Source organism: Lonchura striata, chromosome 20 (assembly GCF_050655825.1).
Source record: "Lonchura striata isolate lonStrDom1 chromosome 20, ASM5065582v1, whole genome shotgun sequence".
Lineage (NCBI taxonomy): Eukaryota > Metazoa > Chordata > Aves > Passeriformes > Estrildidae > Lonchura > Lonchura striata.
In genome coordinates, this window is record NC_140722.1 from 14,561,845 (window position 1) to 14,580,533 (window position 18,689).

General features: G+C 47.2%; 1 protein-coding gene across 3 annotated transcripts in view; it reads left to right on the forward strand.

The window, feature by feature from the left end:
• The window catches only part of ATP9A (ATPase phospholipid transporting 9A), a 53,375-nt gene that overhangs the window by 26,406 nt on the left and 8,280 nt on the right, over window positions 1-18,689 (forward strand). For all 3 annotated transcript variants that reach the window (XM_021534034.4, XM_021534035.4, XM_085558313.1), the window contains exons 15-25: window positions 4,510-4,671; window positions 8,051-8,143; window positions 9,297-9,380; window positions 10,607-10,777; window positions 13,024-13,122; window positions 13,377-13,466; window positions 14,313-14,457; window positions 16,089-16,153; window positions 16,907-17,062; window positions 17,409-17,473; window positions 18,178-18,286. In XM_021534034.4, the coding sequence (XP_021389709.1) occupies window positions 4,510-4,671; window positions 8,051-8,143; window positions 9,297-9,380; window positions 10,607-10,777; window positions 13,024-13,122; window positions 13,377-13,466; window positions 14,313-14,457; window positions 16,089-16,153; window positions 16,907-17,062; window positions 17,409-17,473; window positions 18,178-18,286 (1,239 nt within the window). The remainder of the gene's footprint in view (window positions 1-4,509; window positions 4,672-8,050; window positions 8,144-9,296; window positions 9,381-10,606; window positions 10,778-13,023; window positions 13,123-13,376; window positions 13,467-14,312; window positions 14,458-16,088; window positions 16,154-16,906; window positions 17,063-17,408; window positions 17,474-18,177; window positions 18,287-18,689) is intronic.

Below are 18,689 nucleotides of genomic sequence, written 5' to 3' on the forward strand. Positions count from 1 at the left end.
AACTTGGGCAGTTATTCTACCCAAGCGTTAATACACAGACCATGGTTCTATTTGTCTTTTCTTTCTACATGTATAATTTTTCTGCTGACAAATCTTATAGCTACTGCTTAGCTCTAATCGCCATCCTGCTGTCTCTGAGGGCTGCCTTTTGCAACGTGCCCAAAACTCTCTGATTTGAAGGAATTCTACAGGGGCCCTCACACCATCTGTGCCACCTGGCTGGCTGCAAAAATCCCCGCGGTGACCTGGGGAGCACTCGGGTTTAGTGACAAGGATGGTGTTTTAATGTGTTTGTTGCTCTGAGGAGCTGGGCATAGACTGGAAGTGCCCTCTCAGCTGTTCTGCCTCTCTGCCTGAAGCTCCTGACTGGTATCTGGCTGTTCTGTCAGCCTCTGCACCACAGAATTTTGTCCGTGTTCCTGCACCTTTTGTCCTGGGTATATTTTTTATTTCAACGCCAGGAATCCCTTTGCCCACAGTTGGTAAATGATGAGTGATCTCTTGTCTGGGGGAGGACAGTTGTGAAGGGGGTTGGAATGCTCCCTCAGCTCAGCTCAGCTCTGTGAGGTGTGTGACCTTCCAGACCAGGGAAAAGCTGTAAACCACTGTAACCAGGCACATCCCACGGCAGGTGGGCAGAGCCAGTGCCCAGGTTGGTTCTGGGGAGGGATTGAAGTGCACAGGTTTATTGGAGAGCAGAGCTGGGCCCTGCCAGCTCTCTGCCAGCAGCCAGGCTGTGCAGATGGCACAGTGGGGAGAAGCTCTGGAGCTCTTCCGAGACTCACTGGAGACTTTTACTGAGTGTTTAGATCAGGTTCAATGCAGCACTTAAATGCTGTTTGCCACCCCTTGCAAAATCTGGGAAATGTAATTATAGTGTTGTTTCCTTCTGTGACAAAGACAGAGGAATAAAATGTGGTTTCATATATTGGTTATGCTTTTTGGATGCACCTTTTAGTGCAACAAAAGTAATGGATTTTGCTGTCTATTAATTTGTACAATTAGGTTTGCTCTGTGCTGGAGGGACACTGAAGTTTGAGTTTTCCCCTGAGAATCCCACTGACAGTGTGAGATCAAATCACCCTTCTGACTACATTCAAAGGGTTCTTCCATGTATTGCCTCAAAGAAACCAGCTTTGCCTCTGATAACAACCTTCCCACCTTTGCCATCAAAAGAGAAGCTGGCTTGCCTCATTGTTAGGGAAATGCTTTGCAGGGAATTAAATGCACTGTTGGAAGCCCAGCTGAGTGAGGATTTTGGGGCTGTTGTGCTGCTGAAAGACTGGCACAGAGCTGCTTTGCACATTTACATGCATTCAGAATATTCCCTATCATGTTGTTCTCCCAAAGTAGGCAATTCATTGGTTTCATATGCGTTTTTATATATTCATTTTCTTCGTGCGTTGGCCCAAGGCTGCATTTCTGCTGTGCCCCTGTGTGGCTGGGCTGCAGTGCAGTGCCAGCAGCAGCTCCTCCCTGGCAGGGTGTGGGTGTCCTGTCCCACACGTGGGCTGGGGCAGGCTTGCTCTCCCCAAAAAGGCAGTGTGCAGAAAGCAACTGCCTTTGCACTGAAACCAGTTCTCAATGATTTCCAGATGGTCGCTTTTGTCATCTGCATCTAAGGTTATTTTTTTTTTCTTTTTCTCCTAAAGCATTTACAGGCTATTTTTGCACAAATTTCTGTTTATTTACATATATACTGCGGTATATAGTGAAGTCAGTGATTTTTCTTTTACTTTTACTCTTTATACAGTTCTGTCCTTAAAATATTTACACAGCAATTTGTCTGAAATACCCGGGGGATATTGTTTATTTATTTTACTATAGCATGATAACTAATCCTTCCAAGATTATTGTTTAAATTCTTTTTTCCTTTCTTGTGATATCTTAAGTAGAGAATTACAGCAGGTTCAGAAATCAGATATGCTTTGCTGCACTGAGGAAATCTTGTCTGTAGGTCTTGGATATACAAATATTATTTAGCTGTGCTCTGTATGTCATCCTAGATGGTACAAAATGCAGGACCTACACAAGTGGAGCCCTTGAAAAGGGAGTAATGCTGTTAAATAACATTCCCTGTAGGGGAATGGCTTTGGACTCCTGTTAAAGCCAGCCTTTGAAATCCTATATCAATAAAATATTGCCATGGCAGGGAAGGTCAGTTTATGAAATGAGTACAAAAACTTGTGTTCTCTTTACTTTAACAGCAAGGGTAATTTCTACCAGTTGGCATAGGATTCATTTCCTGTAACAGAAAGCAGGATTTCCTAAATTTGTTTCCTGTGCATGCTGCCATTTAGAAGTCTTGAAGTATCTTTATTCAGATATCAGTTACAGCCTTGGGGCTCTGCGAGCCAGTTGTCAGTTGTAGCCATACAGTAACTAGGAGGGGAAATGAAATAGATATAATCTGATCAGAGATAAGAGGCCTGGGATTCCTGGGCAAACAGTCTTTAACCCTGACAGGGCGGCAGCTGCCAGCACATGAAAGGGTGCGGGATCAATTGGTCTCTGCCTGCTGTCTGCCTGCCTAGGCAACCCAGAGGGGACCCTGCAGAGCAGCTCATGGCACAGGAGGATCAATTTGTCTCTTTAGAATGAAATTTATTAGTCGATATTCACTTCAGTGGTGGCTTGGCTAATTTAATTGTCGGGGAGAGCAGAGCTGGAGGACGCTGTGCTGGGCTGCTGTGCTTTGAAATTCTCAGGTCTCAGTCAGGCCTGGCCTGGCTGGAGCTGAAAAATGCTGGCAGGGCTTCACTGATTTCCCTCATCAGTGAGCACGGGCTCCCTTTAAATCAAGGGATCTCAAGCCTGCTTTTAATTCTCCTTCCTCTAAGCTGTAAATGCACTTTTGCATCTTGAACATTTCTCATCTTTGTGCTGTGGCTGAGAGCAGCTTGAGTTCCGTGTTTGCAGAGCAAACCCGTTGTGTCTGAGCTGGAGCTGGGTGTGCTGCCCATCCCAGCCCAGTGCCAGGCACTGCCAGGAGAGCTTTCAGTGCCCTGCTGCCACCTCCAACACTGCTCGTCCCTTTGTCCCTCCGCACGGGGCTTTGCCTTCAGAGCTGCAGGGATGGCAGTGAGGTGCAGGTGGGAATCAGTGAGATGCTGGCAGGGAAGGAGGGAGGAGGTGTCTGTGCAGAGCAGATCTTTACCAGGTTTGTACCTCCAGGCATTTGGAGCTCACCAGCCCAGGCAGAGCAACCAGGGCTGCACACGCTGAACGTCACGCAGCGTCACGCTGGGAATAATTCCCAATAATTCTTTATTAACCAGAGTGTTAGAAAGCCAAGCTCCAGCTCTGCTCTGGGAGGCTGCTAGGAGGATTATCTGACTGCACACTTTAATGCACTGCGGATGGCTTGTAGAAACTTCTGAGAAAGATAAGCTTGAAAGAGCCTTTGATTTGTCATAATCTTTGTGAGTAAGCCTGCACAAACTTGTTAATATTAAGCCAAATATTGATTCAAATTGACTTAAAGGTCTTTCAAGGCAAAGCCAACTCAATTACTTGGTTGTTTTTTTTTTTTAAATCTGACAATTTAAGACTACTTTGTGAAAGGAAAAGTTTGGTTTAGGTTCTCTTTTGAGCTTTTGGATGAAAAGGAGCCGAGTTCACAAAAGCTTCAGTTAGTTCCAATGGTATCAATTCATCAATAAAATCTTAACTCGGTGCAAGTATTTACAGGTTCTGATTTTATTTGTATCTCTTGTATGTGATTTTCCAAGATCAATTTCATTTTTAACTGAGGTATTTGTGGTCACTTGAGGCAGTAGAGGCAGAACCTGAAAGGCAGGAGGGATAATTAACCTTCACGTCAACAGCAACCATGTGCCCAGCACTCTTGTGCCTTTGAAAATGTCACTGTAAAACACTTCCAGTATTTCATGTCTGTTTAGGGAAAGGATCCCTTGATCCTTTCTGGGGCCAGTGATAGATGGGCTCGTGTCAGCTGCTGCTCCATCTGTTACTGCCCAGGCAGCTTCTGGAGGTAAATCTCAGCAAGCTCAGGCTGAGATGGATGTGGCAGCTGAGCTGGGCACTCCGGGGCATTCTCAGGGAAGAAAAGGAAAGGCTTTGGTTGCTGGCATGGCTCTGGCTGCAATTGAGCAAAAGCTTGCAAAGAACTCAGTTTTGTAGGTCCTGAAATAGTAGAGGCTACAATCAAAATTATGCCCACCTCAGTTCAGTTAAACCTTGAACAATCTGGGAGTTTTTTTGGGGTTGTTGGGATTTTTTTTTTTTGGTAGGGTTTTTTTTTGTTTTGTTTTTTAATATTTAGGGAGAAGGGTTCTGTGCTAAGAAGTGTCTGAGCCAGCCTTCAGCTGTCTTGGTGATCACTGCAAAATCGTTGAAATTTGTGGATGAGCTGGTACTGCTAAACACATAGAGAATACCACAGAGCTAATGACTGTGAATTAATGACTGATGAATCCTCTGCAGCCGCCTCTGTCCCTGCCCTGGGGAGGTGTGGCAGGAGCCCTCACTGTGCCCTTCTCCTCGCAGGTGGCCCTGGTGCAGTGGACAGAGAGCGTGGGCCTGACTCTGGTGGGCAGAGACCAGTCCTCAGTGCAGCTGAGGAGCCCAGGGGGGCACATCCTCAACTTCACCATCCTGCAGATCTTCCCCTTCACCTACGAGAGCAAGCGCATGGGCATCATCGTGCGGGTAAGGGCTGCCAGTCCCGGGGCAGCCACACCTGGGGCACCTGGGGCTCACCTGGGGGCACCTGGGGCTCACCTGGGACAGCCTTGGGGGGCACCTGGGGCAGCCTGGGGCACCTGGGGCTCACCTGGGGCAGCCTGGGGGCACCTGGGGCTCACCTGGGCTGGCCTCCTGCTCAGAGGTGTCACCAGAACACAGCAGGGCAGCCAGCCAGGGCTGTATCAACAATCCACTCCCTCCCTGGGAGGGGAAAAATTTAGGAGACTCTAGAATATGAACATGTGGCCAAGGGCAGGGGTGGCAGGGGAAGGGAGATGAGGGGCTGAGATGGTACAGAGTAATCCCCGTGGTAAATCTGGGAGTTCAGAGAGCCAGGGGATGCCCTGGGCATACCCTGAGTGTTCCCACAAATGCCTTGTGCTGCTGGGGATACCTGCAACAAGTGCAGTGCGTATCCAGTCCAGTGCAAATTCTTCAAATTAATTACTTCTAGAATGAAAATTATGTGGAGACTCTGGGCAATCTTTTCGCGACCTAAAATAAAAATTTTATCAATAGAAGAGGGAGGACTAAATTGCTTTTATTGCAAGTGCAAGCTTTTGAAGAAATGCTGTTTTATCAAAGGTATAAGAGGTGGACAAACCATCAAAGCCAGGGTGAGTTTCATTAAATTGTGGTTTTATGCTCAACAGAAGTGAATGCACTGAAATCTTCTCATCATGAGTATAAGAGGTTTTTTTTCCCTTCTTTGATTTGAAGTTTATTCCTATTAAATTACCTACTATTTATCTTCTCCCCCACTAGAAATGAAAAGGTTTCTAGTTTGTATTTCTCTGTTTGGATTTTGCTGTTTGTATTTTAGGCAAAACCAGCAAAACTCCCACTTGTGGTCAGTGGGAGCAACATCAGGCCTAGGTCCTGACTGTAAATACCTCTAAAGGAGCATTGGTCCCTCTCTGTGAATTGTCTTTATTTTGTAGCCACTCAGCTGCTCCAAGCCACTAAAATCAGCTCCCTGTGTGCCCTGTGCAGAATTAGGGTTGAGTAGCAGACCTTGGGTATTACTTTGCCACATTTCTCTATACTCCAGAATAGTATCTTCAAGCAGGGTTTAATTTCCATTTAAGAACCAAACAAAACATTTTTTAAATAGGTAGTTATCAAGTAAAGTTTGCTTCAATTAAATATTTATATGTGTATGTGGAGGCACTCCATTTGGTTTGATCCACAACTTGAAGGGTGTTCAGCTTTTCAGTGCTTCTCCTAAACTGTGCTGCCTGTTTAAAAAACAGAAATAGGGGAGGGAGAGCAGCATGAAGCATCCAGAGGAAAATCCACCCAGGGAGGGAGATGAAGCTGCAGCCAGCACTGCCGTGAGCAGAACCCAAAGGGAAACATTCCTGCTCACCTGCACAGGTATTGCCTGTCCTAAAAACTGCAATTTTGGGCTCTTGAGAGCCCTGTAGAATTTTGCCAGGCTTCCTGCCCAGCCTGGAGCCAGCGTGTGAGCAGAGCTATGTGTCCAGCCCAGCAGTGCTGTCCCTGCAGGCACCATCTCCCTGCACATCCTGTCTGCTCTGCCCCAGGGAACAGATCTCCTTCAACACAACTTCAGTAAATAAAGCAATTAATAGTGGTAACAAGTGGCAGATGTTGCCTGCTTTGGGATATTTTTACAATATCTGAGTGTTTCCTTGCAGTCAGCTGTCATTTCTGTACCTGATTATTTCAGTTCTGAGAAACCCTGTTCTACCCAAGCAGCCTCCCCAGCACAGTGTGCACTGCCTTATCTTCCTCTTTGAAGGAGGCCTGTTTGTTTGACCACAATATTTTCCATCCTTCGTTTTCTTTGGGTTTTTTCCCCTTACCCGTGTGGAATGATCTTTGTTGCAGAGCAGAGATAGTGCTATTGTCATATCTGGAATTGAAAGGAGCCTTTGAACCGTGGCCAGAGGCAGACCATGGTGGAAAAAGATGCTTCCCCAAAACAATATAACTGGCAAATCTGTGTGCAGATTTATAGAGTGATGCTGCCACGATCTGAGAACGCACTAACCTCCTCCTGAACTCAGGCAGAGGAAATGACTAATGCAGGGAGATAGCTGATGCAGTATTTATATTGGACAAAAAATCTAAACTATCCTGAGCCAGCTCTGCAGCACGGGAAGTGCAGATTTATTCAGTTTCCTACAGAGATGTTGTTAGACACTCTTTAATCAAATTAGTTCATAGATAAACCTTTACCTTTGGCTACTGGCAGAAGTGGTGTATTTTATTTAAGCACATTCTGGTAGTGTTGGAAGAGTGACACCCGTTTTCCTCTGGGGATGTGGGATGTGTATCACTCTGTGAGGGCTGGATGTTCCAGGAATTGAAAACCATACTTGAGCTCAATTACAAGCATCTTCCTTGTGAATATCTCTGTGAGCTTGGCAAAAATATTCAGCAAAGGAGCTTCATTATCCTTGTCTACTTCTTCATTTCCTCAGTTTTAGTGTCCATATCAGGTGCTACATTTTGGGTGGCGGTGTTGTTTTTTTTTGTAGGGTTTTTTTTTTTTTCCCCCTGTGGATTTAAACTCTGTTTTGCCAGTGCCACAGGACCTGGGGCTTTTAACCTATTCCTGTGTGAGAACCTCCACCACTAATTTCTGTAATGGTGGAACAGACTTACCCAAATACTAGATGAAAGAATGAAGAAGTATCCACTTGGCATTTCTTTAATTTCTCTTATTCCTAAAGTACTTTGGTCCCAACAGTTGTTTATTTCAGACCTTCCTGGGCTTTTTGGTTTTGCAGTTTAAGTTTGTTTTCCTCCTATCCCTGGTGGCTGTCTAGGTTTACAGAGCAGTTTGTTCCTTACTCATAATTTCATCTCCTTTGAGGAAATTTCCAGGTTTCCATTAGCTTGTAATACTCAGAGCTGTGGCCTCTTTATGTATCTGCCTGCTTAGAAGGGGCTTTTTAATTTGTGTTACTGTAAATATGCTTTGCTTGCAGCCTATAAACTCCTTGTATCCGATAAGGCAGGCAGCAATCTAAGCTTATTACATATGGTGTAAGAGAGCAGGTGAATCAGTGATTTTTACTCTGCTGTGCTTTGTGCATCTGCTCTGCTGTTTCAGGTAAGAGGGCTCAGGTTTCAGGGTGAGGGCTGAGGTTATTCTGGAGGCACAGGCAGGGCTGGGAGGGCTCTGCTGTGTGGAGATGCTGATTAAAAAGCTGATGCCCCTTGTGTAAAGCATGAATTCCTGCTGTGAGGAGCTGAGTTACAATCCAGCAGGCACCTCCTGGCCCCAGACAAGCAGCTGAGCTGGTGGCCCCTCACCTGCCCCAGGTGTGTGAGTGCCAGCCCAGCTGAGACTGCTGTGTTGTGTCTGCAGGATGAATCCACAGGAGAGATCACCTTCTACATGAAGGGGGCAGACGTGGTGATGGCTGGCATCGTGCAGTACAACGACTGGCTGGAGGAGGAGGTATGGGGGCTGTGCCAGGGCTGCTGTGTCCCTGCTCTGTCCCTGCTGTGTCCTGGCTGTGTCCCTGTTCCTCTGTCCCTGCTGCTGTGTCTCTTCTGTGCCCCTGCTGTGTCCCTTCTGTGTCCCTTCTGTGTCCCTGCTGCTGTGTCCCTGTTCCTCTGTCCCTTCTGTGTCTCTCTTGCTGTGTCCCTGTTGCTGTGTCCCTGCTCTGTCCCTGCTGCTGTGTCCCTGTTCTCTGTCCCTGCTGTGTCCCTTCTGTGTCCCTTCTCTGCCCCTGCTGCTCTGCTCCAGGCCACAGCAGCAGGGGTGAAATAGCCAACTTAACTGCTGAAAAGGCTGCAAGCCAGAAGGTTCTGATCCTGGCAATTCCTTGGATTAGCCAAACGCATCCACAGGAGCAAGGGTGTCAGTGGCAAACTCAGCAAATTTAATGGGGAATAAGTCCTGTGAATAAAATGGGTTTTGCTCAAAACTGATGGACGCTCACCAAATTTGTGCTGGGCTTGATTCTGTGTTTGGATCTGTTTTAGCCTGAAGGGTCTAATTTCAAACCTGCATTTGGCAGCTTTATACTGGGGGATGTTTGTCAGGGCAGCAGTCATGGTGGCACAGAGTTCATGGAATCCCAGGATGGTTTGGAATCTCACCCCACTGCACCCCTGCCGTGGGCAGGGACACCTTCCACCATCCCAGGCTGCTCCAAGCCCTGTCCAGCCTGGCCTGGGACACTGCCAGGGATCCAGGGGCATCCTCAAAAGTAGCTTCACTTACTGATTCTCTGGTGTTCAGAGAAATAATAATATCTTGGTCTTATTTCCAAGAGTTGGTTGCCAAACATGTGAAGTCTACAAATCACAGGCTCGTGTCTTTTACTTAGACAGAGAAAATCTAATCATTGGGGTTGTTTTTGCTGCCCTGGTGTAGCAGAGAGGACATTTTTCTTCCTGATCACTGAGCTAGGTCACAAAGCACTGCAGATCCCCTCTTTCCTCTCGAGTTTATCGTGCACTTTATCAGATATTGTAGACTCACTGGGGTTGCTCAAACGAGTTGGTTATTTTCTTAACCTGCTATCTTACACTGCCATCTCCCACTGCTGTGCATAAATCATTTCTGTGGAGTTTATGGTTTACAACGTGATCCTTCTTCGCAGTGTGGTAACATGGCTCGGGAAGGCCTGAGGGTTCTTGTCGTGGCCAAGAAGTCTCTGACAGAAGAGCAGTATCAAGACTTTGAGGTAAGTTTTTATTTGGTTGTTTTCCTTTGTTTTTAAACAAACAGTCATTGAAGTGATTCTCACAAAACTCTTGTGATGATACTTCCTCTCACCTCCCAGCTCTCTGCTAGAATTGTTTTTCTGAAATGTCTTGATACTCTTTTTATCAAAGTTGCTTTTCAAGTGATGGCTGTGAAGTGTTTATCCCAGGGAAGACCCTCCCAAGCAGTTCCTGAATCCTGAATAACTAGAATATAAACCAGGCAGCTCCCTGGCAGCACAGGCTGCACATGTGGGGTTTGGGTGTCTGCCCAGGGCACTGCCTGGCTCCTGCAGGCAGGCGGGATGGGAAGGGGAACTGTTCAGTTAATGCAGGGATGTGGTGCAACTGCTCAGGGTTCTGTGGTGCCACTGTTTCTGCAAGTGCTGCCAGTGGTGGGAGGGAGCTGTGGCAGGCTCTGCTGTGCCTCTGTGTGGCTGTGCTGCCCACCTCAGCTGCCAGGGGCACAGCAGCAGCAGCTCCCTGAGCCTCTTCCACTCAGCAGCCCCGACAGGTTCCACCTCTGAGGCCTTGGAGGGCACCTGACAGAGGATGTGCCTCCAAAATGTGCACGGGGACACCTTCCCTAGGGGAGCTGGAGGCCCCAGAGGGAGATGGAGTGCTTCCCCCTGGAGCTGGCCAGCCCAGTGTCCCCAAAGCCAGGCTGGCTGTCCCAGTGTCCCCAAAGCCACTCTGGCTGTGCTGTGTCCCCAAAGCCAGGCTGGCTGTCCCAGTGTCCCCAAAGCCAGGCTGGCTGTCCCAGTGTCCCCAAAGCCACTCTGGCTGTGCTGTGTCCCCAAAGCCAGGCTGGCTGTGCTGTGTGTCCCCAAAGCCAGGCTGGCTGTCCCAGTGTCCCCAAAGCCAGGCTGGCTGTCCCAGTGTCCCCAAAGCCACTCTGGCTGTGCTGTGTCCCCAAAGCCACACTAGCTGTGCTGTGTCCCCAAAGCCAGGCTGGCTGTGCTGTGTGTCCCCAAAGCCAGGCTGGCTGTCCCAGTGTCCCTAAAACCAGGCTGGCTGTGCTGTGTGTCCCCAAAGCCAGGCTGGCTGTGCTGTGTGTCCCCAAAGCCAGGTTGGCTGTCCCAGTGTCCCCAAATTCAGGCTGGCTGTCTCAGTGTCCCCAAAGCCACTCTGGCTGTGCTGTGTCCCCAAAGCCAGGCTGGCTGTCCCATGTCCCCAAACTCAGGCTGGGCATGCTGTGTGTCCCCAGGCACGCTACGTCCAGGCCAAGCTGAGCGTGCACGACCGCTCGCTGAAGGTGGCCACGGTGATCGAGAGCCTGGAGATGGAGATGGAGCTGCTGTGCCTGACGGGCGTGGAGGACCAGCTGCAGACAGACGTCAGGCCCACGCTGGAGACGCTGAGGAACGCTGGCATCAAGGTCTGCCCAGCCCGGGCTGCTCCAGCAGCAGCTCTGGGGACCCCTGGAACGTGTGGCACTGGCCCACGGTGGGGACGTTCAGAGCTGGGGGGCCTTGTGAAATGCAGATGAAAAATGAAACCCTACAATTCCAATAAAGATTTGTAGGGAATGGGTGTGTTTATTCACAGCGCTGTGGGCACAAGTCAGGACTTATTGCTTTTTAATAGACATACGTACCTCTGAGAACTTTCAATTCTTTTTTATTATCTTTACTAATTTCTATATGCATAGAATTTTACAATAGGTTAATGCATATTCATTCTGCTGATTTTATATTATACTCATAGCTAGTTATACTTCTACTTCGTTTTTGTTAGAAAGTATAGAAAGAGCTCTTGGGTTACTCTGCTCTGTTTGTTTTAAGGTCTGAGGAATTTTTCTTATCTCTTATTTTTTAGTGTGGAAATTTGCATTTTTTCTCTTTAGTTTGGGTAGTTTATTTAGGGCTGCAGTTACTAGACTAAACAGCATATTTAGTAAGCTCCGAGTGGCACATTTTACTTAAATGGATTTCTACCCTGTTAAATTTTCACTCCGTCTCATTTGTGGGTGTTTTAAGCATCACTTTGGGAGCAGAATGTGCTGCAGGTAGTAAATCTTAACACCTCTTGTGTTAAGTGTGTCATCTCTTGTGCTTTTCATCCCCTCGCCTGCTCTGGCTCCTCTGGCAGAGAAAGGAATCGTGTGGGCAGGAGGAGGGTCCAACAGGAAATTTTGGGGCAGTTCTCCAGGGAGTAGCACGAAACGGGGCAGGTTGGGCTGTGTTTGCTTTGTGGTGCACGAGCCCCCGTGCTGGGCCTGGAGCTGGGGATATCCAGGTTTTCAGTAGCCACTAGAGGGGAGTCTGAGCCAAGAGAATCAGGGACTGGATTTTTGTTTTTCCAGCTTTTCTGTGACTCCACAGCTACAGCCTGAGCTGTGCTCAGCAGTGAGCAAGCTGCTGTGGTGCCTGTCTAGGTTCTCTCTCTAAAAACTTTGTCAGCCTTGCAAAAGGGGGAAAAAATGTATTAAACATTCAGATTTGGGTAAGAAAAATAGGTGAGAGGTCCTGGTTGTGGTTTCTCTGCTTTAAGCTGCAAAGTGAACAAAAATCTGAAGCAGTGCTGTGAATGCAAAGCAAGGCTGTGTGTCTGGGGCTGAGGTAGGAAATTCAATATTTGGGATAAGCTTCCAAAATGCTTTTTGTTTGGGGCCACCCCTGTAAACAGAGACTTCAGCAGGGAGGTGAGACCAGGGGAACCTGAGCTCCTCAGTGATGCTGTGGCCCTGGCCCAGCACTGCCAGGGCTTTTCCTCTTCCCTTTCTGCTCAGCTTGGCTGGAGCTGGAGTGGAGGTGTGGGATGTGCTGAGCACTCCTTGCACTGCCCTGTTTATCAGGTGAGGAGTGAATCCAGAGTGGAGGGGGGCTTGCAGCTCATGACAGGGACCAGTTAGGATCAAATCTCTTTCCAGCCTCAGGTTATTTGACAAATGAATGAGTCTTTGTGTGTTTGGGGTTTTTTTTTTTGTTGTTGTTGATGTTTTGGGATTTTCTTCATGTTTTTGTATTTTTCATTAAATATTCTTGGGCAGTGTCTTGAAAGAATAAAAACACCAGTGGAAAAAACCACCCTCACTGTGATATATTTACACTGGAGAAGGAATTCCCAGCCATTGCTGCTGACATTGCTTTCTAACTCCCTCCCCTCAGCAGCACAAAATAAAAGGAGCAGTGTAGATTTTAAAAAAAAAAAAAAAAATCTAAAAAAAACCCCTGAAGCAAGTGAGTGTGTTCCAGACGTACACATCAGCACTGAGCTAACCCCAGTTGCATCATCCACATTTCAGGCTGGGCCAGGAGGGAACTTTCTGCAGCAGGGCCCGGCTGAGAAATGGCCGGGGAGGGACACATTAACACACAAATACACATTATTTTTTAGCTTGCGTTTTGTGGGTTTATCAGCAGAATCTTGAAATATTGCAGGCGGGAAAAATGTGACACAGAGTTTGTAACTTCCTTTGTGTCTCAGCCTCTTTAAAAGCTTTGCTTTCCTTCACGTGTGAGGATTTTCCTGCGTGTTTCAAAATAGGGGTTTTTTAGAAGAATGATTTGTACGTGTATTTCACCAGTCCTTTTTTAATCCTGAAGAGGCAGGTGCTGTTGCAGAGGTCCTGCAGACGTGGCTGTTGAGCTTTACTTGACACATGGAATGTTTGGATTTTAGGTGTGGATGCTGACAGGGGACAAGCTGGAGACAGCCACGTGTACAGCCAAGAACGCTCATCTGGTGACACGGACACAGGACATCCATATATTCAGACTCGTGAGTTCTACCCACAGCCCCTGTCTCGAGGGGCCAGGCCCTGGGACAGGAGGGCTGGGAGATCCCAGCTGTTTGCCAGCAGGGTATTTTTATTCTTTTGACCCAGCTTTCTACCCGAGTTTCTGTTTCTGTGACTGCGTGCCCTAACCCAGTGTGCTGCCTGTCCTGGCTGTGTCACTGTTGCTCCCTCTGGGATTCTTTGCTGTTTTCTCACGCCAGTGGAGCACACCTTGCTCAGTTCCATCCTCCCCCAGGTGACAAACCGAGGAGAAGCCCACCTGGAGCTGAACGCCTTCCGCCGCAAGCACGACTGTGCCCTGGTCATCTCGGGGGACTCGCTGGAGGTACTGATGCCCTAGGGGTTGGCTCTTATCTTTTCCAGATTCTGCACTGCATTGGTGTATAACCCTGAACTCCATGTAAAGTGTCAGCAGTTCTCACAGCTCAGGCACACAGAAGAATCCTTTTCCAGCCCAGGCACACAGAACAATCCTTCTCCAGCCCAAAACCAGCTCAGGCACACTGAACAATCCTTTTCCAGCCCAGGCACACAGAACAATCCTGAACCAGCCCAGAACCAGCTCAGGCACACAGAACAATCCTTCTCCAGCCCAGAACCAGCTCAGCACACTGAACAATCCTTCTCCAGCCCAGAACCAGCTCAGGCACACTGAACAATCCTTCTCCAGCCCAGAACCAGCTCAGGCACACTGAACAATCCTAAACCAGCCCAGAACCAGCTCAGGCACACAGAACAATCCTTTTCCAGCCCAGAACCAAGGACACGCTGTAGCTCTAGCTCCAAAAAGTGCAAAGAGCAGGGAACTGAGGGGAGCAAACTGGGAGGATGGGACTGCTTAACCTGGAGCTGGCATTGGGCAATGAACCCCAATGTGGAAACGGACCAAAACTTATAAAAGTGTGAAACTCGTGACACGCTGTCCATCTTGGGCAGAGCCACGCCCAGGCTCTCGTACTGCCCAAGATATATCCTTTGAAGGCCTTTTAATAAATCCCTACTTTATTAAAGTATTTATTTAGTATTTCTAGCCTAGTTGATTAAATCTCTGCTGCCTAGCCTCTGTTCCAGGGAGTTTCCCATCAGTGGGAGCAGCCCCGGCGCGCGGGCTGGAGGAAGCCTGGTGCCCAGCGAGCAGGTGCAAGGCAGGTGTGTGCTGTGTGTAAACCAGGTGTGCCTGAAGTACTACGAGTGCGAGTTCATGGAGCTGGCGTGCCAGTGCCCCGCGGTCGTGTGCTGCCGCTGCGCCCCCACGCAGAAAGCCCAGATCGTGCGGCTGCTGCAGGAGAGGACGGGCAGGCTCACCTGCGCCGTGGGTGAGTGACAACCTCGGGCAGGGCCAGCAGGCTGGCAGCTCCACGCCTCCCCTCGAGGCAACTCGCAGCTCATGTCATCTCATGTCCCAGCCAGAACTCCCTCCGGCTGCCCTGGCAGGTCTGGGACCCTGGCAGGGGTGAGGAACCCATGGACAGAGATCACAGACAGTGTCTCTGGGGGCTCTACAGAGCCCCCAGAGACACTGTCTGTGATCTCTGTCCATGGAAATGAGTTTTCAATCTTACAGGACGTATTACAAGCTCTGAGTGTTTGATATAAGCAGTAATCAAATGTGCAAAAATAAAATTTTAGGATTCTAGATTAGGGGTCCAAAGGGGACAAGATGGAGGAAATTGGGTGTGCCTTGTCCTTTTTCTCCTTCTTCATGCCCTCCATGTCTCACTGTGGTGTTGGCATTTTTCTGTTGGTTCAGGCTGGGGACACACTGTCCAACGTAGGTGACAGATATTGGCACGTTCTTGTAAATGCAGCCCAGGGAGTTTCTGGTATTTAATGTTTGTCACATCCCACTGAGGGCAGAGCCCCACACGCTGCCCTGCAGGACAGAGCTGGGCAGGGCAGCAGAACATGTGAGAGATAAACAGAATAAACAACCTGGAAACCAGCACAGACCAATTATGGCTTCTGCTTTAGCAGTGGGGCTGACAGACAGAGACTTTCTACAATCTCAGAATCATCAATACCTCAGATTCCAACAGTGTGATATTTGAAGTAACACAGGGTGGAAAAAACAGATTTTTAAGATCTTTAGAATGAGGTTCAAGGGGGTACAAGATAGAGGAATCTAGGTGTGTCCTAGCCTTTTTCTCCTTCTTCTTGTCCTCCATGTCTTAGTGTGATAGTAGCACTTTTCTAATAGTTTAAGATAGAGACACACTGGCCAACATAAATTTTAAGTATTAGTACAAGAACTGTAAACATAGTACACATAATTTTGAGTATATAATGTAGGAGCTACCCAAAACTCGAAGCCAAACTGCTATAACTTCTGTGCTAGGCAGACCACAGCAATTCAAAAAGAAAATATTATAGGTAAGAAGAAATAAACAACCTTAAAAACACAACTGAAAGCATTCCAAGATTCCTCATTTAACTGCATTCAGGCTAAAGAAGCAGAGACTTGTTCAGATTTTTCTCTTATAGTCACCCTAACCTATAAGAACCCCCAGAGAGAGAAAAAACCCACAATCTCACGCCTCCTGGAAATGGTGGTTTAGGGAGCGGTGGTTTTGTGGGGTGATAGAGAAAATGATGGAAATTTTGCACATGGAAATTCAGTGCCAAACTCCTCAGCACCTTTCAGGTGGCATCTTTGCAAAGCAGAGCTTGGACCTCATCTGTTCAAGATTAAGCAGCACTGTTAACCTGAGCTGTGTCACAGCACTGTAGATGTACCACCTGCAAGTGAGATACATCAATCACTGATCTGGGGGGTCTATTAAAACAAAACTTAAGAGCTTAAATTCATGATTTCTGTTTAAAAATCTTACTTTTGTTGATTGGGTTAAGTGTTTCTCATAATATTCCAGTGTGCTGCAGATGACTTTGGTGGGGTTGCAGGTTGCCCCTGTTGCTAAACTCCCAGTTTTGTTTGTGCTCTGCCCTGCAGGTGATGGAGGGAATGATGTTAGCATGATTCAGGAGGCTGACTGTGGTGTTGGAGTTGAAGGAAAGGTGAGATTACCTCATCTTTAATCAGAATTTCTGTGGCCAGTTTTCAAGCAACTCTTAAATGAATCCTCAGATATTTGTGCAAGAAAGGGAACAAGCTCCCACACGAATCATCATCAGACCAGTAGCCTTATAATGAGAAATAATTTGGCTATAAAGGAGAATACTGTTAAAGGGAGTTCAAATTCATTATTTGGTTCTTGGCAGAATCCCTCAATTTGTACCCTCATGGTTAGTTTTGGGGGTTTTTGATGCTTCAGGTGCTGGAGTTACAATTACACTGATAAGATATACCCTACATGCACAATTAAAAACTGCTCAAATTAGTTTGCAAAACAAACTGTGGGTTAGAGCTCTGATTCCTGCACCTGGGGCTGTGTGGAGCTGCAGGACTGGATTGGCAGCAGCAGACAGACTCTGCTTGCAGTGAGCCAAAATTGTGTGAACTTTTGGGACTGAGAATTTGTTCAGCACTGACTTGATAGGAGTGTCACGTTAACATGTGTGTTGTGAATCAGAATCCAGAGATTGCTTGGAATTGGAGGCCAAGGTTCAAATGGGAATTCTCCTCATATTTTTTGCTCTTTGCTTAAAACCCACAGTGGAAGGAGAAGCACTGAGGCAATGCTCTCCCTCACCTAACATACTGCAAATATTCCTGGAAATTCTGTCAGTGATAACTCAACAATAACATGACATTCCTTGTTTCCAGTGCTGAAATGGTCTCACTGTGCTTTTCCTGGCTCTTGTTCCCAGGAAGGGAAGCAGGCATCGCTGGCAGCTGATTTCTCCATCACTCAGTTCAAGCACCTGGGTCGTTTGCTCATGGTCCATGGAAGGAACAGCTACAAGAGGTCTGCAGCCCTCAGCCAGTTTGTGATCCACAGGAGCCTCTGCATCAGCACCATGCAGGTAAAGGGGCTGCCAGAGGGGCTCTCCAAAAGAGGTGGAGAAGCCAAATCCTAAAGGAAAGATCCTGTCTCATTTGGAATGCTGCTATTTCTTCTGAAAATTTTAATGGGTTTGGACTTGAGGTTGTTACTTTGATATGAAAACACATGAGCAAACTCCTGGTATTGGACAAATACCAGCAACTGCTCCAAAGGGGAATAAAAAGGGTTGATATTCCAATATTCTATCTTCATTTCAGGAATTGGGAGAACCCACTGTAAGGATGTTTCATTTTGAACAGAGTGTATTTTAAGCTGTTACTTTTACAGCAGTATTTTAGTGCCTAAAAAGCTCATTTCTTTTCTAGGCTGTCTTCTCATCAGTGTTTTACTTTGCTTCAGTTCCTCTCTACCAAGGCTTCCTCATCATTGGGTAAGAGCTCAGTGTTTACTGGCAATGAGGAGAACCTCTGCACAATGAACACTTTTGGGCTGATGAATGTGCAAGCCCCACACATCTCCACGCTGCTCACAGCTCTGCTTCAGGAGCTGGATGTGAGCCTTGTCCCCTTCGTGCAGACACTGGCAGAAACCTTTCCAGCAGGAGGTTTGTGATGGTTGTGAAGCTGCCCATGCTCCAGGAATGTTCCTTTGATCCCATAAGGAGCAGAGGGGCAGTTTTGTGGGCTGGTGTCTGTGCAGCAGTGAGAGGCAGTGACAGGAGGAGACAACCCAACCTTAGTTCCTGTCCAAAAACTGTCTAAAACAGGGCATTGCAACTGTGATCCCGGTATGGCTTTTTATACTTTCTAGTACATAATTTAGAAACCAGCAAATTCACCTCCATTGCCTTCTGATGCAAACAGAATCAGAGCTGAGCTGCAGAGCAGATTTTGGATGGGCACAGGTCAGTCCTTGGCTCCATTGAGAACCTGCTGCAATATTTGAACCAGTCACTTGTGTATGTGTTCCTAATCAAAACTCACTCAAAAAGCCAATCCTGATGGTTTTGCCCTAGCTGCAGAACTCTGGTGTGCTCCATTTGCCAGTTTTTATAATCTGTACATTTCTGGAGCCTAGCATTTCTTTGCTCATCTCCACCTGAGATAATTTACTGCTCTCCTGCCTTCTTCCCAGGTACTCCACAATTTACACCATGTTTCCTGTGTTTTCTCTTGTCCTGGACAAGGATGTGAAATCTGAAGTTGCAATGTTGTACCCAGAGCTCTACAAAGATCTTCTTAAGGTATGGGAGACTCTTGTTTGTGTGTTTTGCTCGAAGGCAAGAGCCTCATCTTGATCTGAAACTGTAAATGTGTAAAGTCATATATATTGCCAGGAGATCCAGAACTTTATCAGGCATTTTCAGGCAAAATTCTGTTAAAGTCACATTTCAATCAACAGATAGAGCAAGAATTCCTGGCAGTTGTTTATTGAATGCTGCGTGAAATGCAATTTATTAGAAACGGCTGGGCAAGTAGAAGTTTCATTCTGTGGGAAATTCTAGGGATTTAATATTACCAGTTTGTTCCATAATAAAGGGAAAAGAGAAATTGTTGGGGATTTGGCCCTGTCCTGAAGCCAGAAAATAGAAGAGGGGAAGGGATATGCTCATTTGATGGAGGCAGGGGGTTATCCCAGAGTTTCTT